Source organism: Bison bison, unplaced genomic scaffold (genome assembly GCF_000754665.1).
Source record: "Bison bison bison isolate TAMUID 2011002044 unplaced genomic scaffold, Bison_UMD1.0 scf7180017864491, whole genome shotgun sequence".
In the NCBI taxonomy this organism is placed as follows: domain Eukaryota; kingdom Metazoa; phylum Chordata; class Mammalia; order Artiodactyla; family Bovidae; genus Bison; species Bison bison.
The window spans coordinates 23,666,831-23,693,008 of record NW_011495050.1 but is presented as its reverse complement, the minus strand read 5'-3'; the positions used below and the strand labels follow the sequence as shown (position 1 = coordinate 23,693,008).

The following is a 26,178-nucleotide window of genomic DNA, read 5'->3' as shown; positions in this document are numbered from 1 at the left end:
CAAGGAGATCCAACCAGTCCATTCTGAAGGAGATCAGCCCTGGGATTTCTTTGGAGGGAATGATGCTGAAGCTGAAACTCCAGTACTTTGGCCACCTCATGCAAAGAGTTGACTCATTGGAAAAGACTCTGATGCTGGGAGGGACTGGGGGCAGGAGGAGAAGGGGACGACAGAGGATGAGATGGCTGGATGGCATCACTGACTTGATGGACGTGAGTCTGAGTGAACTTCCGGAGTTGGTGATGGACAGGGAGGCCTGGCGTGCTGGGATTCATGGGGTTGCAAAGAGTCGGACACGACTGAGCAACTGAACTGAACTGAGTGTATGAGGCGGAGAAGGCAATGGCACCCCACTCCAGTACTCTTGCCTGGAAAATCCCATGGACAGAGGAGCCTGGTGGGCTGCAGTCCATGGGGTCGCTAAGTGTCGGACACGACTGAGCGACTTCACTTTCACTTTTCACTGTTCTGCATTGGAGAAGGAAATGGCAACCCACTCCAGTGTTCTTGCCTGGAGAATCCCAGGGACAGAGGAGCCTAGTGGGCTGCTGTCTATGGGGTCGCACATGGTCGGACACGACCGAAGCGACTTAACAGCAGCAGCAGCAGCAGCAGTGTATGAGGAATTTATTTTTTTTAACAGATCTTAGGTGAGTAAGAGACAGGAGAAGAGTGGGAGATATAAACAGAAAAGCCCTGTAAACACTTGTGTCCCAGTGGTCAGAACTATGTATCAGAGATGGTAAGATATACAGGCTTCTGGTCACCTGGCTAGGAACGGTTACACAATAGTGCAATACTCTACGGTTCCTGCTGTAACATCCTGAGTGACATCACGCTGAGAGCAGTTTGCCATGTCCCTGCAAACGCCAGGCATAAATAATAGGTATAAAGTAGGATTAAACTATTCTATAAAGGCAATGCCAAAGAATGCTCAAACAACTGCACAATTGTACTCATCTCACATGCTAGTAAAGTAATGCTCGAAATTCTCCAAGCCAGGCTTCAGCAATATGTGAACCATGAACTTCCAGATGTTCAAGCTGGTTTTCAAAAAGGCAGAGGAACCAGAGATCAAATTGCCAACATCCGCTGGATCATGGAAAAAGCAAGAGAGTTCCAGAAAAACATCTATTTCTGCTTTATTGACTATGCCAAAGCCTTTGACTGTGTGGATCACAATAAACTGTGGAAAATTCTTCAAGAGATGGGAATACCAGACCACCTGACCTGCCTCTTGAGAAATCTGTATGCAGGTCAGGAAGCAACAGTTAGAACTGGGCTTGGAACAACAGACTGGTTCCAAATCAGGAGAGGAACACGTCAAGGCTGTATATTGTCACCCTGCTTATTTAATTTATATGCACAGTACATCATGAGAAATGCTGGGCTAGAAGAAGCACAAGCTGGAATCAAGATTCCTGGGAGAAATATCAATAACCTCAGATATGCAGATGACACCACCCTTATGGCAGAAAGTGAAGAAGAACTAAAGAGCCCCTTGATGAAAGTGAAAGAGGAGAGTGAAAAAGTTGGCCTAAAGCTCAACATTCAGAAAACGAAGATCATGGCATCTGGTCCCATCACTTCATGGCAAATAGATGGGGAAACAGTGGAAACAGTGTTAGACTTTATTTTTTTAGGCTCCAAAAGCACTGCAGATGGTTTTTGCAGCCATGAAATTAAAAGATGCTTACTCCTTGGAAGGAAAGTTATGACCAACTTAGACAGCATATTGAAAAGCAGAGACATTACTTTGCCGACAAAGGTCCTTCTAGTCAAGGCTATGGTTTTTTCCTGTGGTCATGTATGGATGTGAGAGTTGGCCTATAAAGAAAGCTGAGCACCAAAGAATTGATGCTTTTGAACTGTGTGTGGTGTTGGAGAAGACTCTTGAGAGTCCTTTGGATTGCAAGGAGATCCAACTAGGCCATCCTAAAGGAGATCAGTCCTGAGTGTTCATTGGCAGGACTAATGTTGAAGCTGAAACTTCAATACTTCGGCCACCTTATGTGAAGAGCTGACTCATTTGAAAAGACCCTGATGCTAGGAAAGATTGAAGGCGGGAGGAGAAGGGGACAACAGAGGATGAGATGGTTGGATGGCATCACCGACTCAATGGACATGAGTTTGAGTAAAGTCATCATCTGGTAGTTGATGATGGACAGGGAGGCCTGGTGTGCTGCAGTCCATGGGGTTGCAGAGTCAGACACGACTGAGTGACTGAACTGAACTGAACTGAACCTGTTTTAAAGGCAGAGCACTGGGCCCGATAGCTTTTTGAGGTCACTTCTAACCCTAAAAATGTATGATTCTGTGTGCCTTGATTCTTTTTATTGAATTCACAACTATTTTACCAATTCAGTTCTTGGTTAAATGCTGATCTAGACAACCCAATTTTTCTTCTTCCTGCCTGTCTTTCCTAGAATATTCTTATTTTCCAATCTAAACTGACTTCCATAACAAGTTATAGGCCAAGTATTTCAATCACATTCTTTCTTAATACCCACCAGACATAGTCATTGCATCAAATTTTTTAAAAATCGCAATTAGTGGCTTCCAATTTCTACATCAGCTCATTCTGTTTTTTCTTTTCCCCACCTCTCAGTATTGTCCAATTTCTCTTCAGACAGCCTATTGCATGGGTCTCTATGAGTGCTTTTTTGAAGAGAATACCTACCTTAAATAAAATTCAGTGAAGTAAAGTATATCTTAAGGTACTTTCCTTTGACTTGGGAAGAGAGGTTTTTTTTTTTGTTTTTTTGAGTTGTCCTAAAATATGTGACTCTGGACTTTGCTGGATTAAATTCCATAAATTGTGGAAACTGTTCCAGTGATAAGTTATCCCCAAGGACAGAATACCCAAGGAACAGGGGTACTTCTATTTTTGATTTAGTGTTTCAAATATTGGTCAAGTATATTTACATTTTAACGAGTTATTAACACTGAGAAGAAAAGATTATACTAGCTCTCCAACATCTCCATGTACCAGTGGTCTAGACAATATCGCTTCTGGGATAGTAAAATTTTTAGAATTCTTACCATGTAGATCATGAACTGCCAGCCAACAAAGTAATACTGTACTGTTCTTGCGGAGATAGCCTGAGTTATATTTGGAGCAAAGTTCACCAATAGATATGTTCCTGCCAATGCCAACGTCATACCTTTTAAATTGAAAAGACAAACCATGTTGAAAAGGGCCATTCAAGTCTTTTTGTTTATGTAAACATTTCCTATACACTGAGCATTACTTGTAAAAGTCATGAAAGTGAAAGTTGCTCAGTCATGTCCAACTCTTTGTGACCCCATGGGCTATATAGTCCATGGAATTCTCCAGGCCAGAATACTGGAGTGAGTAGCCTTTCCCTTCTCCAAGGGATGCCTATGAAAATACAATCTATCAAACCATCCCAAGAACTTCACGCATTTACCCAACAACATTACCTTTAGAAGGGGATAATATAAGGGCCACAGGATGGATGGGGTAGCATATAACTTCTGATTTTTCTCTGTCGTTTCAAGATGAATCTTGACCTCTACAGAGAAGCTTTCCTCAGAGATGGGGACGATCAGAACACATGCATATGAAGACATGGAAACACATCCAACCTGGCTGCTTGTTTCCATGCGGATCAGGAAGTGCATGATGACTCTGGATCCACCTAGATCTAGATGGCAGAGCCCAGAGAGTGGGGAAATCCATCACCTGATGGTCCACTCTGCACTTACTCACCTTGGATCCTTTACACACACGTACTTGGGTATTTTACACTTTGAAACTCTTGTAAATGAATACCATAATCATTGTCATTTTTTGGAGTCTTTTTAGGAGAAATAACAAAGTGAATGCTGACTCTGAGTCAGATTGACTTGATCTAATTTAAAATCTAGAATTCCAGGGATAGCTTGGTAAAATATCACATTATAAACCTATGTAGGAATGTGTTACTGTCATCACTTTAACATTACTTATAATAATGGAGGGACGGAAAATGTGGGGGAGAAGTGGCCACAGAGAAGCGGATTTGGCTTTCCAAATAACACTGGAAACTGCTTATTTATTAATAATTAGCAGCCTGAGAAAAACTGATTTATGTAGCATTTTTTGGGTAGCACAACTTAAAAACATAATTCAACCTGTTTCACCACTGAGGTCAGCATTGTTGTGTATATAATTTACAACCAGCATACACTCCAACCTGAAACAATTTGGTTTGTCTAAACAATCTCATAATTTGAAGACATCAATTTCCTATTGTTCTCAACCTAATGATTTAGAGTTTTGAACTCTAGTTTCTGAGAATCCATTTGATTTTTTATACAAGCTAGACAATAGCTATTCATGGTATAGTATGAGCTATAAAATAAGCTTACTCTAATGTAACAATTTATTCAGTACTACTTTGTGAAGACAGAAATTATACACACAATTTTAAAAGCTATTTTCCAATGAGAATTTTTAAAAAGAAAACAATATACATTATTAAGCATTGTAATAAAAGGAAACAATAAAAACCATATATAAGAACTTGGGAAAAATTACTGGTCAGGTCTGTCCTTTCTTTGACCAAAATAAAAAAAAAAAAGAAGAAACCAAAGATCTTATAAGATAATTGTCCAATATTACATTCCTAGGAAGAAGCAATATTTTAAAAACCCAGCTTTCTAAACTTAGTAAAGCAGAATAAATGCATTGAATACAATTTCACAATCTCAGAGACTTCCAACCTATTCTTGTGAAATCTAAATTTCTTATTTATATTGAGTTCCTCTGCCAGTTATTTCTTTATCTCATCTAGCTGTATCTAGTGTCAAATTTAATTTTTCAAGAATTTGGTTTTCATTTATTTATCTTTGGCTGTGCTGGTCTTCATAGCTGCGTGGGCTTTTCTTCAGTTGAGGCAAGTGAGGGCTACTCTTTAGTTGCAGTGTATGGGTTTCTCATTGCGGTGACTTCTTTTGCTGCAAGAGGAGGGGCCCTAGGGCACGTGGGCTTCAACAGTTGTGGCCAGTGGCTCAGTAGCTGTGGCTCCCAGGCTCTAGAGCACAGGCTCAATAGTTGTGGCACGGCATGTGGGATCTTCCCAGATGAGGGATCGAACCCATGTCTCCTGCATTGGCAGGTGGATTCTTTACCGCTAAGCCAGCAGGGAAAACCTTGAAATTTTAGTTTTGAATATATAGCACATGCGTACAGTAAAAAACTCAAAAGCCATACAAGAGGGATCAGTGAAAGGAAACTCTTTCTCACGTCCTTGTGGCCCACGAGGTCCCCTCCTCAAAGTGAGCTACTGCTGCTGGTGCTTGAGATTTTCTTTCCAGAGACGCTTTAGGCAGGCGTGGGTGAGAGTGCATGCGTTTTGATTTTTTTACACAGAATGATGTTAGCATATCATACACACTTTTCTGTATCTTGCTTTTTTCCTACTTAACAGAACATCTTTTTCTACTCCAAGAACATCTCGGAAAACGTTTCACGTTATATGTCGGGCAGCCTCGTTCTTTCAGAGTCTGCAGAGTGTTCCATTTATGGAGGTGGCGTTATTTCCAGCATGGTCCCTGTTTCACACCCTGACACACCCCTCCCTGTCCCACCTCTGCTCTCTCACGTGCGGCCTGTGCCCATTTCCACCAGTGCAGATCTTCTCTGCCTTCCAAAGTTTGTTAAAAACAAATGTAACGACTGATGGTTTTGCGAGGTCCCTTTCAAAGTAATTTTTCACACGTCTTCTCTCACGTGAACCTCACATCACTGCAAGTCTAGTGAGTAACTCTACAGCAGCTCAGGAGGTCACACGTTCTTTCTTGCTAATAATTTTAATCTCAGCAACGTCCTACATCTAGGAAGGCAGTTCTGGATAACTGCTCTTATTTGCTTATTTCTTTGGCATCATTTTATTTTCCTATGTGACTTACTGTCTCCTTCATGAGTCATGTGCACATTTTTCATAAGTGTTTAAAAGTGCTGCAGACAGCCACTAGCAGTTGCTTCAATAAATTTCTGCAAAATATTTTTATATTCCACCGTTTCCTAAAAGTGGCATGAAATATCACGTTGCTGTTGCTGTTTAGTTGCTAAATCGTGTCTGACTCTTTGTGACCCCCATAGACTGTAGCCCGCTAGGCTCCTCTGTCCATGGGATTTCCCAGGCAAGAATACTGGAGTGGGTTGCCATTTCCTTCTCCAGGGGATCTTCCCAACCTAGGGATGGAACCTGTGTCTTCAGCTTGGTAGGCAGATTCTTTACCACTGAGCCACCTGGAAAGCTAATATGAAACATCACAGTTCCTACTATTTTTATTTCAGTAAAGCCACCAATCTTTGGAAAGGTACACATTTTTGACTTAGAAAACTTGCTAGTTTACCCTCTGTTGGCCCATTTGCCCAAAGGAGTGCTCTGGAAGTGTAAGATACCAAAAGAAGGAAAGCAGCACTTGACATGCCCTTGGCCCATGGACATGGTTGAATTTCAAGTCCAGACTTGGACAGTGGGAGTCTAATCTGAACTGAGACTGGCTCCCCAGAATTAAAATCTCACTGCTACTGCTAGCTGCACAGGCCAGGTGAGTTGTTTATCCCTCTGTGACCCAGTCTCCTCATTTCTAGGCACAAATTAACTTTTCATACCTGCTAGACTCCAGGAATTTGGCTCTGGAAGAGGCCATCCTGGGAAGCAGAATATGTTTGAAAGCTCATCTGGAGGCCTGTGACAAAGGACCCTGGGACAAATGCAACTTAGGATGCTGACTGCCAAGGGTCAAAGGCCATCTGAGTCAAACTTCGAAATTAATCCAAACTTGTATCTCTAATATTGGTCTAGAGATGACTAGAGGGAGTGTCCCTGGGGCTGTCTGTACAGGGTTAACAACTCAATTTGAAAATGAAAGGACAGGGCAGGAAGGACTCAGCACTTTCTGATTATCTAGTGAAGACCTCTCTCCGTTGGTCTTAAAAAAAACAGAGAAGAAAGGAAATCATGTAACTGACAGAACACAGAGAGGAAGAAACACCAGCATATGTTTGCTACCCACTGCCGACCTCAGGGAGTGAAGTCGCTCAGTCGGTTCAGACTCTTAGCGACCCCATGGACTGAAGCCTACCAGGCTCCTCCGTCCATGGGATTTTCCAGGCAAGAGTACTGGAGTGGGTAGCCATTCAGGTCTCCCACATTGCAGGTAGACGCTTTACCATCTGAGCCACCAGGGAAGCCCTAACCGTCTGTTCAGTACACAAAGCACTGAGAGCTGACTATTGGTAGGGTCCAGAGGTGGAGCAGTCAGGCAGCAGTGAGTAAGCTGAAGGTGGTCGTCAACCACGGGATGCTGGATACAATCCATGATATAGGGATGTGGGCTCATCTGCCAGCCTTATGCCCAGACCTGCACCAAATACATTTTCTCATCAAATATAACTGAAGTCACATAAAAATCTACAATGATCTGGTGGGCGTTTCAGATTCAGCTTGATACAAGTATTAATAAAATCTCTTCCTATAAACTTGTCATATACAAAACAGGGAAACAGGCTCATCCCTGCTCTTTGGAGTAGATGGACTAGGTGTACTGGGAGGGCATATGCCAAGGGAAGGTAATCATTCTTTTTAAGCAACGTGTCCAAAGCTATAGATTTCATAGATAATTGTGGCTGATATGAGAGTTACATTATGATCACCATCACACAGAAATGTGATGATAATAAGAACTATAATAGTAATAGCCAATACTTAACATACTCTAAATGCTTTATACAAACATAACTAATATTTCTTACAAAAAGCCTACAAAAATAACTATACTGCATGTTACTATACCAACATATAGTATGTGTATACTGTATAATATATAACATTGGATACTATTAAACTATTGCTAGCCATATTTGATATATGAGAAAATTGAATCACAGAGGGAATAACTATCTTGTCTGGGCTAAGTGAAGAGCTTGAATTGGAACCTAGGTAACGTACTCTCTTTTTATATATGTATGTGTGTGTGTGTGTGTGTGTGTGTGTGTATATATATATATATATATTTTTTTTTTAATCTACTTGGTTGTGCTGGGTCTTAATTGTGGCATGTGGGATCTAGTTCCCTGACCAGGGATCAAACCCGGGCCCCCTGCATTGGGAGTGTGGAGTCTTAACCACTGGACCACCAGAGAAGTCCCTAGGTAACCTGTTCTTAATGATTATACTCTTCTGCCTCTTGTATGCATAACGGACCGGGGCTGATAAATGGACTACACAAGCCTGTCATTCACCTTGTAGTCTCAGTGAGTGGCACCCCAGGAGTTGTACTGAACACAACGTGAGGCTGGATGAAGCGTCTCCACAGGGGACAGAAGGAATGGACTCCTTCTGGCAGCTGTTCCTGAAGGCCCTGAATGGCCCTGAAGTTCCTTGAGAAAAGCGTCTCCAAACTGGTGTTCCCTAGAACCCAGTGTCATAAGAGGGACACACCACCACAAAAAGTTTCAACTCAAATCTATTTGGAGAGAGGTGAGTTAAACAAATTTAAATAGCTATTTTACTGGAAGACCCCTGAGAGCCTGAATGTGTTAGTGTTCATTGTGAATCTCCTTGGGGAGGATATGGTTGTAATATTTTCTAAACATATTTGACCATTTATATCATCCTGAAGTAGTGTTTGGAGGAATATTTTATACTCTGAGAAATGCCTGACATTTAACTGGATCCAGCTGTGAGAATACAGCCTCTGTTTCAAGAGGCTACTGAAGCTCTGTTGCAAAGTCTCCTATAGATGCTTGTGGATGGAGGCTGACATATAAAGATGGAGGAAGGGAAAACAGCGTATAGTCAGGCTCCTTCTGATGCGTCTGTTCACCAGCATCTACAGCCTGCTGAGTTCCTCACCTGCGCAACCCTTGGATTCTAGAATCCTTGCAGAGTTCTTCCTCAAAAGACATCCAGTTTCCCAGCCCACCCTTCTCCTTAAGTAAAACCTGAAATTGCTTTTAATTGTGTCCCCACTCTCCAGCTCAATGCCAGCTAGTGTTAACTGCCATTTAGCTAGCTTCTGGAATCTGGCTTGATCGGACTTCTGATAGCCTCAAGAGTTGAAAAATTCAGCTAACCTGACCTTACCCTACATCACTGTCTGGTTTTCTTAGAGTCTGCAATATGCCGCCTGATCAATGGCGGTCTAGCTATTGCTTTAGTGGTGGTATACCACTAAACACCACAGCATAAACTGGATTCCTTCACACCAAAGGGTGCCTTCTCCTCAGTATAGTCTCTCCGGATTCCTCAGGCTTAAGGCAGCCAAGTCCTGAAGTAGCCCTGGATTGGCAAGTCTCAAAAGTATTGTTGTTCAGTCGATCAGTCATGTCTGACTCTTTGTGATCCCCGTGGACTGCAGCATGCCAGGCTTCCCTGTCCTTCACCATTTCTTGGAGTTTGCTCAAACTCATGTCCATTGAGTTGGTGATGCCATCCAACCATCTCATCCTCTGTCATCCCCTTCTCCTTTTGCCTTCAATCTTTCCCAGCATCAGGGTCTTTTCCAATGAGTCAGCTCTTCACATCAGGTGGCCAAAGTATTGGAGCTTCAGCTTCAGTGTCAGTCCTTTCAATAAGTTAACTAAGTAGGGTGTATATTGTCATCCTGCTTATTTAACTTATCTAAATAATATAGTGAATTTAAATAGTTCTGAATCTACCATCATAAAGTCTCCCATTCTTGAGGCAGTTTTAAAACAAAATAGCCAATCTGTCCTCTCAACCAGAAATGATTTTTGTTTGGCTAGATTAGTATTCTAGGTCCTGGCTTCAAACCAAGCTGACCTCTGGTGTGGGAGAAGGAAGGAAGGAAGTGGTCTTTGTCTCACTATTAATCTCGTGACATTCTATCAATGGGGAAACCATGTATAGGTGACTTGAAATAATCAAGTTACTGGTCTCTGGAGAGTGCTGATGTAATTTTTATTTTTATGATGACAATATCTGGACTTAAGTCAACTAGGATCTCACAGACTATTAGATTCAGTATTTTTGATGACTAAGGGATGAGAGGGGGAAATACTATAGTTTTGGCTGATTGAAGGGGAGAGAATTTTGGTGCATTTTAGAGGAAAAATAATCATTACAATAATTTAAAGTTATTAATCCACTAAGAATCAGAGCACAGTCCAAAGCCTGTCATTGAATTAATAATAGTTGGCGATTTCTTTCAGACATAGCGTTTGTGAGGTCATTTTTTTGAGGTTAGTGGTGAAAAGCTTCATAGCCACAGATCAACATTTGGCAATAAATTAGTTCAGCTTGTTTCCACATGGTCCAAAAAAATCTTCATTTGTTCCATCATGAAAAACAAACTTTCATTTGCTTGAAGCAGGGAAAAATAAATGATTTTCTTTTACACATTTTGACAATTTAATTTTTAGCATGCTTATATATTAATTTTGTACAAAATGCCACTAACTACTCTTTTCCCTGTTTGGTTTTAGTCCCTGTAAAGGAAAAACAATGCATTTTTAGCTTTTAACAGAAAAAGCCAAGTTTTCTCAAGGCAACAACAATATAGGTCCCAAGAAAATGTATGTGACCTAAGACACTACTGAGGATGGTTGGGGTAGAGTCCTTCCCTAAGCCTGAAAAGGGTTATTACACCTCAAATCATGATAATCATATGGTATTGCTGTCGGAGGCATGGGTATGGAATCAGTGACTATATCCTTTCTTATTCCTGTGATGTTAATCAAAAATTGATCACTTTTAACTACAGTATGATACAAATATGATAACAGATAAATCCCTGCTCAAAAAGCATTCAGTTCAGTTCAGTCACTCAGTCGTGTCCGACTCTTTGCGACCCCATGAACCGCAGCACATCAGGCTTCCCTGTCCATCACCAACTCCAGGAGTCCACCCAAACCCATGTCCATTGAGTCAGTGATGCCATCCAACCATCTCATCCTCTGTCGTCCCCTTCTCCTCCTGCTCTCAATATTTCCCAAGCATTCAGGTAAAAGGCAAAAAAACTCAGAGTTGAAGGAAATGTTAACTTTAATGTTATTAAAAGTTCACTAAAATATCCTAATCAAGGTTTTCTCTCATAAAGAAATAGCACAAAGTGGTGGGTGGTGGTATTAATAGCTATGATAATAATAGTGGCCATTATTGAGGACATGTTACATGACAAACCCTCTTCCAAGAGTCTTACATGCACAAGTTTTATATACTTGTTTAATCCTATGACATAGGTAATACTATCTTCATTTTAAGGATGAGGAAATTTGGGGCTTAAAGGGATTAAGTAATTTAGCAAAAAAGACATAACTCTTTGAGTGGGAAATGGCAACCCACTCCAGTATTTTCGCCTGGGAAATCCCATGGACAGAGGAGCCTAGTGGGCTACAGTCCAGGGGGTTGCAAAAGAGTTGGACATGACTTAGCGACTAACCAACAACAAAGCCAATCTATAAATGAATGTTCCTACATTTAAATGAGACGGTTCATGCAAAACACTTATAGCACCTGAGAGAAGTAGATATTTAATAAATCTTGGCTATTTTTAAAGTAAGAAAAATTAGCAAAGAATCAAAGAATTAATAGAGGTGTTTTTTTTAATTACATGTGTATGTGAGTGTATTTCCTATTTCTTACATTTTTAGTATTACCTCTTAGGAATGAAGTTAATCATAGAAATAATAATTTTATTATTAATAACAGGGCTTTCCATGTCTCAAAGTGCTTGCATCAATTATCCAATTTGACCCTTAAAATAGTCTTCTGTATTTGTCAGCACACTGGCTTAGAGAAGTTAAGTAATATGTTGGCCACACAGTTGATAGCAGAAGTTGAATCCAGCTTTGAATCCTTGAGAGTGAGTTTATTTTATATCCTTTGATGTTGAACTAGTTTACTGCTTTTAGTAATGTTCAGTTGATCTTGGGTTTTCTAAGAATATAATCAAATCACTGGCACATATTGCTATTTCTATTTCTTTCCTTCCTATAGCTATGACTTTCACTGATTTTTCTCCTAATCCTCATTGGCAGTGCTTGTAGCACAGTACTACATAGAAACTCGTCTTGACTTTCGTACGTTTGTCAACAGTGCTCACGTTATTCCCTCTGTTTGCCATCCTCCAAATGCTGGGAGGTGGTCCATGCCTGTCCTATTCAGCTGTGAATAGGTATCTGTGCTACAGAAAATCCTCTCTAAGCTTTCTAGCTAGAGTAATCTCTCTTTATTTTAAACCAGTGGTTCTCAACCGGAGGCAATTTTGCCTGCCCTCCGCCCACCAAGGGGGATTTGACAATGTCTGAAGTTATTTTTGGTTGTCATAACTGGGGCAGAGTGTGCTACTGGCAGCTAATGGGTAAAGGCCAAAAGAGATGCTGCTAAACACACTACAATGTGCAGGACGTCCCCCTACGATGAATTAGCCAACCTAAAATGTTAGTAGCGCTGAGGTTGAGAAACTCTGTTCTAAATAACGGTTCAGGCATTATAATACATATTATTCTCTGCTTTAAAAAATGTATTTTTGTATACATTTGATCATTGACCATATTACTTGAAGGCAGGGATTCTGTCTTAATCATCGTTTTATCACAAGGGTTCATAATAATTGGCAAGACTTCCTCTATATCCATCTGTATTACTTCATTAAATACCTTACATTTATTTAAACATTAATCAGCCATTAATTACAAAAGATGACATACGTAAGATTAAGTGACTTAAAGTTTCCATAAGATTTTTGATAAATGAGAAACATAACGTAGGACCTAATTGCTTTAATCTATAAAACTCAGGCATTGCTCATTCTTATTTCTGATTCCATACAACGTCCCCAAATGAGGCCATAACCATAGTACAAAAAAAGAGTATAGGAAAATAATGTATTTGAAAAGCCACAATCCACATATGAATGCATTTGGAAAAACATTTTAACCATGAAAATTTGACAGTGTTGACTAAAAAACTCTACTAGCAGAATAAAATCAAGGAGGAAAAAGAAAAAGTGAAAACTTCAAGACACTAGGCTCAAGGGAAACAGGATCAGGGAAACAAATGTTCAACATACCAACACTGGTGTCACATTTAAACTCAAACAGTTTTTTCTTTAATATGATCTCCTTGGAACTGAGTAGATGTGGCTTTATTTAAAGTGCCTAAACTCTCATACTCATTATCATATGTCGGCAGTAATTCAGACAGGATTTTGTCAAGGAAGAAAATATGAATTTTTATAATTCTTCTCATCAGTGATATTTCCAACAAGAGGTAGAAGATACAATCAATATGTGATGGCTTTGCCGTGCAGCAGAAACATTTTTTACAGCCAGTAAGGCTACTGTGATTTTTCATTAATAGCTGTATTTCTAAATTAAAAAAAAATTTTTTTTTTGGCTATACTGCACGGCTTATGAGATCTTAAATTTCCTGCCTGGGGATTGAACCCATATTCTTAGCAGTGAGTACGTGGGGTCCTCACCACTGGATTGCCAGGGAATTCCCTCTAAATAAAATTTTGAAGATCAATATTCTATGTTACTTTTGGAAAAGGCTAACAAAAAATTAGGTAGTTAATTGGTACATCTAATTTTTGGATGTGGTTTTCATTTTCATGCAGTCCCTTCATGCAACAATCTATCAAGTTATGTCCTTTGAAGTGGAATACTCTATTAGGTAACACAGATGTTTTCTTGGATTTTATTACATTCCTAAAATTTTCATAACATTCACAATAGTAATAATACTGTAATGATGATCTGCTGTGGTCAATAGTTGGGCAGCGGCCTCAATGAAGACGCACGTATTTCATGTCAAAGAGCAGACGGCAACTCCGAGGCAGAATAACGTTCGCCTCTAGATGACACTATATCCATTGCAGTAATTTGTTCCTTGCTTTTAAAGCACACATTTTTAATGGATAGGATTAGTTATTTCCTCATCAAATCGAGCTTTAATTATCTGAATTAAATAATTACTTACCTATTAAATCCGAGGCTCTCAAATTTTCTCTCAGAAACATAACAGAAGTAATAGCACTACCTAGAAAGAAAATGGCCATTAGAGGTGTTTCCAAATATAAAAGCACGTATTATGCAACACCATTTGAAAGGAGTTAAGTAGTCTCCGGTCTGACTAGCTGTGTCCTGGTCAGAGACACCTGGTGACTGTGGCCGTGGAAACGGCCTCTGTCCCCCTCATGGCTGAGGATTCACAGAAATGGGCCTGCTTTATAATGAACCTACAGCAGTGACCGGGATGGCGCATGGTATACAGTGAGGGCTTAATAAAGGCTGACTGAATGACTAAATGCCTGAGTGAAAAGAAAAGAAAGAAAGAAAAGAGGGAGGGAGGGAGGGAATAAGGAAGGAAGGAGGAAGGTAGAGACAGAAGGGAAGGATGGAAAGGCAGAAAGAGACAGAAGGGAAGGAAAAAGAAAGGACAAAAAACCCCCCTTAACTTCATATCTCAAACTGATACATACTTCCCCTTACCTCCTCCCAAAATCCCTCTTCCAAGGGTACCTCCATTGAGCACCAGGACCCGAGGGCTCCTCCCGGTCTCCCCTCTCCTTCACGCGACTCCCCCAACAGCCTACTGGGCCGGTTAGGTTGGGATTTCACTGTCTCTCAAGTCCACACCTGCCTCTTCATTCCCTCTGTCACGATTCCGGCCAGCTTCACCTCAGGCTCAGATGGTGGTAGCAGCTCCCCTCTGGAGCCTCTCATTTCACTACCCCTTCCCCACAGCACTAGAGGCATCTTTCTAAGAGGCAAATCAAGTGTAAATCCACAGCTTAAAACCTCTTAATGGCTTCCTGTCATACAGAGGACAAAGGCCAAACTACTAAGCATAACATTCAAAGACAGCCATGATTTTACTCCTGACAATTTCCTTACTGTGTTTGCTCTTCATCTCTTCTATATTCAGTGTCCACTGTCACTAAATTAATCATAATCCCCAGAAGCACCACTGAGTTTCATGCTAAAGGACTTTTCTATAAGCGGTTCCCTATGCATCTCTGCCTCCATCTTTTAACCCAACTCTAGACTCAAGCATCACCTCTGGATTCTCCCAGACTGAGTTGACCACTCCACATATGTGTCATTACCCCTCATACAGCTTTCTCATTACATAAGACTTTTATTTTTGCCTGTTTTCTGCAAAAGACATTTAGGCTCTTTTATTCTAAGATATGTCTTTTTAAAAACTATTTATTCGGCTGTGTTGGGTCTTAGTTGTGGCATGCCCTGTAGTGAGTGCAGTCTTAGTTCCCTAACCAGGATTGAACTCACAACCCCTGCATTGGAAGGCAGATTCTTAACTACTGAACCTGAGATATGTCTTATGAGATAAGACCTGGAAGTCCTGAGATATGTCTTATTTTTTGAAGATCTCTTATATGTAGTTAGGGTGTGTGTGTTACTTGCTCAGTCATGTCCAATTCTTTGGGACCCCATGGACTGTAGCCCACCAGGCTCCTCCATCCATGGAATTCTCCAGGCATGAATATTGGAGTGGGTAGCCATTCCCTTCTCCAGGGGATCTTCCTGACCCAGGGATTGAACCCACGGCTCCTGAATTAAAGACGGATTCTTAACCATCTGAGCCACCAGGGAAGCCCAAGGAGTTAGTACCCAACACATAAATAAAAGGGTTGGTGGGATCTCCTGCATTTGTTGACCCTTGTGATATTTAGGACCCTCTTTCCCATTACTGATGCTAATTAACCCTCAACCTTACAACCGAACCATGACCTACTAAGATGTGTGGGGTAAGCTGAATCTGAGTTGTTCCTCCTCCGGAATCATGAGACAATGGGAACATCCGAATTTGCAATAATACAAACACAAAAACCAAAACTTCACAACATAACTTGCATTTAAAATTTTTTAAAAACCATTGGCTGAACTTTTTGTTTTCTTAAAGCAAAAATACAGAAAGAAAAATCACCATAAAATAATATTATCATCTAGAAAAAAACCCACAGTTAATATACTTGTGTGTTTACTTCCCTTTCGTTGAGATCAAATCATAATGCAAATTTTCTTTAGTTACTGTACTAAAAATAATTTGCCATGTCATTAAAAATTCTTCATAGATATAATTTTAATGAGTCTGAAGTATAATCCACCAAATCAGTTACATTTGAATGTAACTCTATCTGGTGTTGGGGTTTCCCTAGTGGCTCAGATGGTAAAGAATCTGCTTGCAATACCGGAGACCTGGGTTCAATCCCTGGGTCAGGATGATCCTCTGAAGTGAATGGCAACCCACTCCAGTATTCTTGCCTAGAGAATTCTATGGGCAAAGGAGCCTGGCAGGCTACAGTCCATGGGATCACAAAGAGTCGGAAATGACTGAGCGACTAACACACACACATATCTGGTATTTTGGCAACTGATTTAAAATAAAAGCACAAAATAAAAATAAAAACACCAGAAACCTTCATTCAAGATAAGCTAGAATCTCCGCTTCCTCCATCTTTTTTTCAACCTAGCTCTCTCTCATTCAAGGGAGACATGTTCTTGCAGAGCTTTCCTGGGCAGGTACTTATAGAAACAGAGGTTTCACACAAAATAAACAGAGCATGGGAAACGTCCACCAAGCATGAGTTTGATTGTATGGCATGGCCACTCTTCGTAAGAAAAGTTATGACAAACCTAGACAGCATATTAAAAAGCAGAGACATCACTTTGCCGTCAAAGGTCTGTATAGTCAAAGCTGTGGTTTTTCCAGTAGTCATGTATGGATGTGAGAGCTGGACCATAAAGAAGGCTGAGTGCTGAAGAATCAATGCTTTTGAGCTGTGGTGCTGGAGAAGACTCTTGAGAGTCCCTTGGACAGCAAGGAAATCAAACCAGTCCATCCAAAAGGAAATCAACCCTGAATATTCATTGGAAGACCTGATGCTGAAGCTGAAGCTCCACTACTTTAGTCACATGATGCAAAGAGCCGACTTATTGGAAAAGACCCTGAAATTGGGAAAGATTGAGGGTAGGAGGAGAAGTGGGTAACAGAGAATGAAGTGGTTGGATGGCATCACTGACTCAATGGACATGAGTTTGAGCAAACCTCGGGAGATAGTGAAGGACAGGGAAGCCTGGTGTGCTGCCGTCCATGGGGTCGCAAAGAGTTGGACACAACTTAGCAACTGAACAACAACAGCAGTGGCTTTAGAACATGAAAGCAATATTTTCTACAGATAAATTAATGTATAGATGCATAGCTCATTGCATTAAGAACTGAGTTTGGGACTAGCATAAAAATGTATGAAAATTTTCTATTTCAGATTTGGACCAAATAATTCAGGGAAACTAATTTCACATTTTAGAGCATTAGAAAAGGTATAAAAAAATCAAGATCTCACTCCCAACTCCCATTACTAACATCCTGTGTATATGTAAGGAATCTTTCCAAGCAGCCCTTCTCCAGGGGATCTTCTCAACCCAGGAATCAAACCAGGGTCTTCTGCATTGCAGGTGGATTCTTTACCAGCTAACCTACCAGGAAAGCCCTTCCAAGCAGAGGGAGATGGATTAACAATAGGTAACAATAAAAAAATAGGTTAAGTATCATTATACTAACACATACTAAATGCATTCCATTAAAACAATCCTTGAGATGTCTATTTCACAGTGAAGGATTCCATCAAGAAGGGAGACACTGCTTACATGGAATAAGGAGATTTTAGAGCCAGCAGGAGATACAGAGATAATCTACTCTAGGTTCTAACCTTTACAGCTGGGAAACTGAGGTCCAAAGGTCTCATATTTATTGATCCGTTCATTTAACAAACATTTATATTACAGCACAGCTGGAACCAGCACCCACATTTCCTTGTCCCACTTCACAGCACTTTCTAGCATACTACACTCCATTTCCTTCCTTAGAGTAAGAAAGGCATCATTTTCCTTCTCATTGCTAAGCCACAGTTTCAGAAATAATGTCACTTTCAGAAGGAAGACAGAAGAACGCTACGTAGTAGACAATTTCATTGCTAAAAGCAAAAAGGACATGATTGGTAACGATAAACTTGAAATGTACTATATACAGCAAATTATATCAATTGCCATAAAATAGTTATCAGAGTCTTATGAAACACAAATATACTACTTTTACTTTCTGAAATAATTTATGTGCCTGGTGTATTTTCCATAAGTTTTGAGAGAACATGTAATTTGCTACAAAATTTTAGCTAAGATAAGGGAATGAGATTTTTAAAAATTTATCTAGCAAAGAAAGTAATGAAAAGAACATTCTCTTAAGATACATCTACTTATAACTAATTTATCTTGCAAAACATGATTAAAATGAGATCTGTATTGAGCAAAAAGACAGTTTCTGAGCAACAGCTAATAACATGATTTCTAAGAACAGCAGTAAATTTTAATTTTATTTATTTTTTAATTGGAGGATTATTGCTTTACAATGTTGTGTTGGTTTCTGCCATACAACAAGAATCAGTCATAATTATATATACATACCCTCCCTCTTGAGCCACCCTCCCCACTCCCATCCCACCCTTTCAGGCTGTCAAGAACAGTAGTAAATTTTTTTAATGATAAAAAAATAAGCAAACTGCACTGTTCCCATATACATCTGCAATCAGAAATCTGTCAAACGCAGCCCTGTCTAGTTGTTGCTATAACAACAACCTTGCCTTCTAAACATGTACAAGGAAGGGAAAACTATTACGCTTTTATTTCTATAGTAAAAATTAATATTTAAAAATAGAGCATCTAAAGAGCAATAGTTTAAAAAGCATTGAAACAGATAATGCTGGTAACTGAACAGATTTTTACTAAGTATATTAAACTGAAGTTACTACGGAGCCCTAACTGCAGCACTCACAGTTTATGGACATTTTTGACTAACGGCATCGTTGAGCAGAGGCTCATAAATCCTCTTCCATGCTGGCTTTCACAGGTCATGCTTCTACACAGAGAATGCTCCCAGACACAGGCCTACACACAGTGCTCCCGGCACAGGAGTTAATTCATTGCATGGTGAACACAGTGACTCCAGAGGCACTGTGGGCCACAATGATTAAATGCATTAAAAAAAAAAAGGTAGCCTATGGAAGATAACACGCCCAAGTTCAAACAGTGGTTATGTAGGAATCACGGGAAAAAATACAGCGGGAATACTACGTAAGAGAAAAGGACAAAAAAGTGTCTTCTCGTATTTCCTTTGGTGCAAAAGCGTGCTCTCATGGCGCCGTTTATTAATGTATTCACACAGCCTCGATCATAATACTTCATGGTCAGGAGAATCAACCACAGTTACAATGGGCTGACTCCTATTGGGAAGTCATCTATACTCTTTTTGGTGATGAAGCGTCACCTGGCTTGCAGGCAGAATGGAAACGATTTCCTGTCATGGCTGTGTACAAGGGTGAGATACACGGATATTCTGCCTTGGATTTCCAGATGAAAACAGAGGCCAAGCCAAGATCCCCGTGCTTCAGCTGCACCAGGTATAAGTATGAGGAGCTGTCAGTCCCAAGTGTAGACATGTTTCAGTTTGCAGCATGATGATATATCTGCACATTTTACTTAAATTCTCCCCTCCAACACAAACAATATATTTTTTTTTATTAAGGGTTTAAGAACACAAAAGAGGCTTCAGTAACTATTCAAATGTGTTATGGTATGGCTATTTTTTCATTCACATTTATTTACTTTTCTCCACTGTTTTACCCTTTTATGACCACTGCTTTAAGACAGATTTAACCCAAAGTTTTAAAAAAATCAATTATACTTTATTTAAATGTGAGTATGTATATGACATTCTTATCTGATTCAGCTGGAAAGGAAAAACCTTTGGTTCCAGGGTCACAAACCCAAATGCCTACAGGGGCCAGTTGGGTAATTCTCTAAAGAAGAAAGAATAATGAGGGTGGTGGGCTGTGCTGATCAGGGGCTGTGGGCCTGTGGTGACCTGGCGTACACAAGATCAATGAAAGGTGGTAGCCAGAACTCAGTCCTAGCCAACTTTAAGTCCAATGTTACCGGATCTGATTCTTTAAGACAAAAATCCAGTTTTTGTGCATCACTGTCCAATTTTTAAACACGGGAAATCAATTTGTATTCTTAAAAAGCATTCTTTGAGCCAAACAAACACAGCAGAGGCCAGATCTGGTCTACAGGCCACCCCTTTGTAAACTCTGATCTAGTCCGCAAATGAAAATTCCATCAGCTCGCCTGCCTAGATATTCAATTTATTGTTTAACCTCTATAATCCGAAGAGAAACCAGGGTATATGTTTATAATACAGGGAAGCAGAACACAAAGTACTAAAGAAAACACTCTTTTATAAAAAAAAGATCCCATGACATGAAAAGAACATATTTATACAATAATGCTACAAACAGTTCCTCACATGTAAATATCTGGCTTGTGGTTTCTGACCGCTTAAAATGGCAACTTTATTGTGCTGCTAAAAAGCAAACCACAAAAGCACTTTCATGTCAGTCACAATCAAACTTCAAATATGTGGGCAATGTTGAGTGCACTCACAGGCTCAAGCAACTCTAGCCATTTTGAGGTACTGACTTCTCCAAAAGGATCACTCCTCTTTAGTTGCAGAATTGGAGGAGAGAAGTATGTCAATTACAATGAATTCCAAGGAATTAGGATTCGAAAATCTGAGGACGTGACACTCTGAAAAATGTTTCTTGACCGAGAAAAAGTTGTCCCACCACCTATATTGGCAGGAAAGTATCCAGTAATTCACGTTAGTAAAAATCGCTAACGGGTGTGGAGAAAAAGGAACCTTCCTACACCATTGGTGGGAAGGTAAATTGGTACAGCCGCTATGGAGAACAGTATGGAAGCTCCCTAAAAAACTAAAAATAGAGTTACCATGTGATCTGGAACTCCACTCCTGAGCATACATCCAGACAAAACTACAATTCAAAGAGATACATGCACCCCTATATTCATAGCAGCACTACTTACAACAGGCAAGACATGCAGGCAACCTACATGTCCACTGACAGATGAGTTGGCAGGTGAGCGGATAAAGAAGGTGCGGTACACATATACAATGGAATATTACTCAGCCACGAGAAGAATGACATAATGCCATTTGCAGCAACGTAGATGGCCCTAGAGATTTTCATATTAAGTAGAGCAAGGCAGACAGAGAAAGACAAATATTGTGTTATCACTTATTTGTGGAATCTAAGAAAATGATACAAATGAATTTATTCACAACACAGAAAGAAACTCACAGACACAGAAAATAAACTATGGTTACACTCTAGATGTAAATATAAGACAGGAAAACAACAAGGACTTACAGTATAGCACAGGGAGATACACTCAATATTTTTATAACACTCTATCACAGAAAAGAGTCTGAAAAACACGCACACATAAATAACTAAATCACTTTGCTGTATACATGAAACTGACACAATATTGTAAGTTAACTACACCTCAGTTTTTTTAAAAAGAGAAAAAATTGCTATTGTCATTTATTGAAGATAATGAAATTATAGGTAACATGCATAATTTCACATGAGGAAAGTTACCTGGATTAAGAACAAACATCTTTTCTACATTTTTCTTGATATACATTAGTGATTAAATTGAATGAAAGGACTCCAAAAATGTAAAAATACAATCTCTGACAGGATTAACTGTGTATTATACATGTAATAGCACAATATGTCATCATCAGCAATTTCTTTAGCAATACTGTGGTGTCCTCAAAAAGTAAGGATGGGTGGAAAAGATGTTTCAAATAAAGGTTTTTGGGTTTTAGGAATGCTTTCAGCTGAGAGTGCATGAGCAGACATAAAATGAGGACTTCAGGGATTTATTCCACACATTTTATTTAGGCAGGTTTTTGGGACAAATGTGCTACGGCAGACAACTCAGCAAGCCACTGAGAAAAGGGATATTTTCCGCATATTTCCAGAGTAAAAACAAGCGTCCGTGTGAAGTGCCACCATCACAGGCAGCCCATGAGCCCTGACAACCTCATTCAGGCTGGCGCCGAGCACAGGGCATTAAAGGACAGAGAATCCGCCACACTGAGGCTTGTGGGACGCTACAGGTCACTCGCTCATGGGCCTGTTTGTGTTTTCCTTCATTTGTTTCTAATAAAAATCTTGGAGACCAAAGTTACTGCTTGAGATGACTTCTCTGGAATTCCAAAAGGCCTCACCAGGGTTTTCTGGCTGCGCTATGACCATTGTTTAATGGAATACAGACACATTGCAGCTTACAGCTTCATAACGGCACACAGAAATACATGAAACAACATATATTTCCACATCATGAATTTCAATTTGAACAAAAGCCAGCATGTTAGGGAAAATGCACGATGGAAAAGACTTACCAGTCATCTGCTTCATTCTCGCCTCATTTTCTCAGTGCAGTTCAGATCTCCAGCCTTAATTCAAATTAGCCGAGTCACAGGGTGACTACTTCTCTTAGGAAATTATCCCAGGGCCAAGGAGACCTCACTGCTATCAATTTTATCATTCCATATAAAATTTCAAGTGTTTGATCTCATATAATTCATCGTGAATTTAATCTACTTATTACTCACTTCTATTCACCTGGGCAGTAATTAAGTAAAATAACAAGGTTGTATGTCTTATACAGTTCCCGGCACGGTGGATGTTCATTCAGCATTAGTTTCCTACCTTTAACTATTTCTAAACTGTTACCTGAATTTAATTTGGAAAAAGTGGATCTATTCTCTGAACTCTAATTACTTTCAATCAATACACTCAGAGGTATAGAACTGAAAAATGTCCATCATGTTTTATTTCTCCCACCCTTCCTGCCCCCGCAACAACATCCCTTCATATCCCACTCCCTAGCTACCCCTAGACAAGTCAATTTTATACTGAGAGAAGTCTACCATGAACCTCCTTCATTTTCTGTGGCTTCAACTCTTCAGTTTATTGATAACTTTATTATTTTCACTCATCTCTCAATGGTTATGCATAGCATAGATCACCATCAGGGGATAAACAGAAAAAAGCAAACATAAAATGTAAGGGCACACTTTGTATTAATAGATGCACAAATAATCTAACTCAACCCCCCAAGGACAGGCTTATAAACCTGTAAGTCTTTACAGAAGTGAATATTCACAAGTTCTTTGCAATAAATGTTTAACCATTGCACTTCATCAGGAATTGAAATCTTTTAAATAACACCTTGGAGAAGGAAATGGCAACCCACTCCAGTATTCTTGCCTGGAGAATCCCATGGACAGAGGAGCCTGGCAGGCTACAGTTTATGGGATTGCAGAGAGTCGGACACAAGTAAGAGAACAAACAAGCAACACCCTAGAACAGAACACTTCTCTTCCTATATCCTAGAACAGGATGTCCTAGAATACTCAATCCTCACTTTATCAAAATTCAAATTCAAACCAATTCTGTGAGGCTGTATGATTTCTTGTATCATGCTGTCCTGAAAAAATCAGACAGCCAGCAACATGACACATAGTCCCAATCTCCGGGTCTCAGCTGAATGGCCAAGATGAACATTAAGCAGCTCATGCGTTGCATGATGAGCATCACCAAAGGGGAAGTAAGGGTCAAAGCTTCTACATGCAGTTGAACAGGCTGTGCACTGCACAAAGACACTACATGTGAGGGGGCACCACCCACAGCTCAGGCCTTGGTGCTTCGTATATTTCTCAGGACGATTTTCCGACAGATGGCACTAGCGTGTCCTGCTCCGATGACATTATTGTCTTAACATAATCTGCAGACCAAAATAAAGTATGAGAAAGGCTGCCTTTTTCTAATTCACAAAAGGGCACCAATAGATGAGAGGAGGGCCCATGCAGGGTGCTAAGGGAGCAGAGAAGAAGCCGGTTTAATTTAACACAGAAGCCAAAAAAAAAAAAAAAAAAGGCCTCCTGGGGAAGAGGGACAGGAAAGATTAGCAGCAGTTTAAAATTTTATTACAAACTGCACAGAATATCCAACTTATTTCTCTTTATTGGATTTCTGGTGTAATAAATAGTTTCTCAGAAAAACACTTTCTCAAATTGCAGTTAGATCTGAATGTCTCTCTGAAGTTAATTAGGAAGTGAACAAAAGTGCTCTGAAGCCAGAGCAAGAAGACAGAAAGTTGCACGCACATTTCAGACTGTTTTCCCTCGGACAAAATTCTGTGTTTGTTTTTTATATGTATTTTGTTTTGCTAGGTTATTTGGAAATTCTGGTAGTTTGCAACACATTTTGGTGGGGAATATGTGGAGGAGTCAAAAGATAATTGCTGCTTAGAGGCTGAACAAATGAGCTGTGAGGAGCCTACCCTTCTTCTCCCTGAGAATTAATTACTGGAGGACCAATGCTGAAGCTGAAGCTCCAATACTTCGGTCTCCTGATGTGAACAACCGACTCGTTGGAAAAGACTCTGATGCTGGGAAAGACTGAGGGGAGGAGGTGTAGGGAGCAACGGAGGATGAGATGGTTGGATGGCGTCACTGACTCAGTGAACATGAGTTTGAGCAGACTCTGGGAGACAGTGAAGGACAGGGAAGCCTGGTGTGCTTCAGCCCATGGGGTTGCAAAGAGTCGGACATGACTTTAGTGACTGAACAATGAACAACGACAATGGTAAGGACAATAAAAGGCATTTCTTGAGTGGTTCATTCATTTTTGAGAATTTAACAACCAGCCGTCTTCATAAGCACAGAAGTAAAGTCCCTTATAAAGAATAATGTACTCTACTTCTAGTTAATTAAAAATATAAGTCACAGTGACGATGGCCAGACTTGTGACTGTGTCAAACACTGCACTGTGTATCCAACACTGTTCTTCAGTGTTTGTGTTTGCTCAGTTCTTTCCCATGACAACTTCTGAGGGAAGAACTGCTTCTATTCCCATTTTATAGATGATGAAACTGAGGCATAAACCCATCTAAGCCACTTGCCTGAGGTCACAGAGCTTTCCAGGCGCAGCTCCTAGGGCTTGTACTCGTCACCATTCTACTGCCCTGTCTTATTGGGAAGAGTATCCAGCCAAGGCTTTAGACAAAATTGAAACACCAACTCTTAAGATTTCTTAATTAATGGAAAAACAAACTCCTAGAATTAACCATGAAAAAAAGTGAAACTGGTAGTCACTCAGTCATGTCTGACTCTTTGCAGCCCCATGGATTGTAGCCCACCAGACTCCTCTGTCCATGGGATTCTCCAGGCATTACTGGAGTTGGTTGCCATTCCCTTCTCCAGGGAATGGAGGTAGCCATTTCCTTCTCCCAACCCAGGGATCGAACCCAGGTCTCCTGCATTGTGGGCAGATTCTTGACTGTCTGGGCCACCAGGGAGGCCTGCCAGCATATAATCAGCATTTTAGCCAGAACAAGCTTTTGTACTTATTATTCACTGAGAAAGCCCTCCAGTGAGTAAAGGAAGGTAAAAGTAGAAGGTGATACAAGAATATGAGGGCTCTGAGCCTCTTTATCCAATAGAGGACCAAGGCCTGGGCATTCAGAGCTGCCTGTGTATCAGGATTACTCCCATTATCCACCTCCCCACCCTGCTGTAGGTACCGGCCAGGTATCTATCCTGTCTGAGTCTCTTGAACGCTCTGACTGCTTGTGAGCGATGCCGTAAGGACTCTTTAGAGGGTTTTCTGCAGAACTGTTGTCCCTTGAGATGCTTCTTATAAAGGCATCTTGTGGACAATAGATTTGGAAAGCTGGCTTACTGCATTTGCTTCTGAAAAATTGACAGCATGCCTGGGCCTATCCCAGAGCCTCAAGAAATCCTCTACTCAGGAAACCTGTGTACTGTTTTAAATCCAATATTGCAGAAACCTGCTTGATTATAGAATTCTTTGTTTCTTAGAACGCCTATGAAACCATCAGTAAAACTCGTGCCTGAGAAGATGCCACCTCCAGGTAAGCTTGTCCGTGTAGAGCAGCAGGACACACAGAGAGAAGGAAAGAAAGACTAGAAGGGAAGATGGTTCAAGGCGAGAACGTGGGTGGAGTACAAACTGAAATGTCCCTGGTGGTTACTGTAGTGCTTCTTACGTGCTAGTCCTAAAAAAAAAATCTGTTGCACTGAAGGGTACAAAGGGAGGAGGAATTTGATTATGTAAGACAAAGCAGTGGGACTGACATATTAGCAGCCTGGGCTTAGTGACCCACACAGTATCGCCTTACTTCTGGAGAGGAGGAAAAGGAACACAAATTCAGATTTC

General features: G+C 40.4%; 1 protein-coding gene across 1 annotated transcript in view; it reads right to left on the bottom strand.

Annotated features, from left to right (window-relative positions):
• Window positions 1-26,178, bottom strand: part of NIPAL2 (NIPA-like domain containing 2) — a gene marked incomplete at its 5' end in the record, with an annotated part of 95,086 nt that overhangs the window by 35,080 nt on the left and 33,828 nt on the right. Inside the window, 2 exons of the mRNA XM_010863560.1 lie at window positions 3,043-3,164; window positions 13,965-14,024. Of these exons, the coding sequence (XP_010861862.1) occupies window positions 3,043-3,164; window positions 13,965-14,024 (182 nt within the window). The remainder of the gene's footprint in view (window positions 1-3,042; window positions 3,165-13,964; window positions 14,025-26,178) is intronic.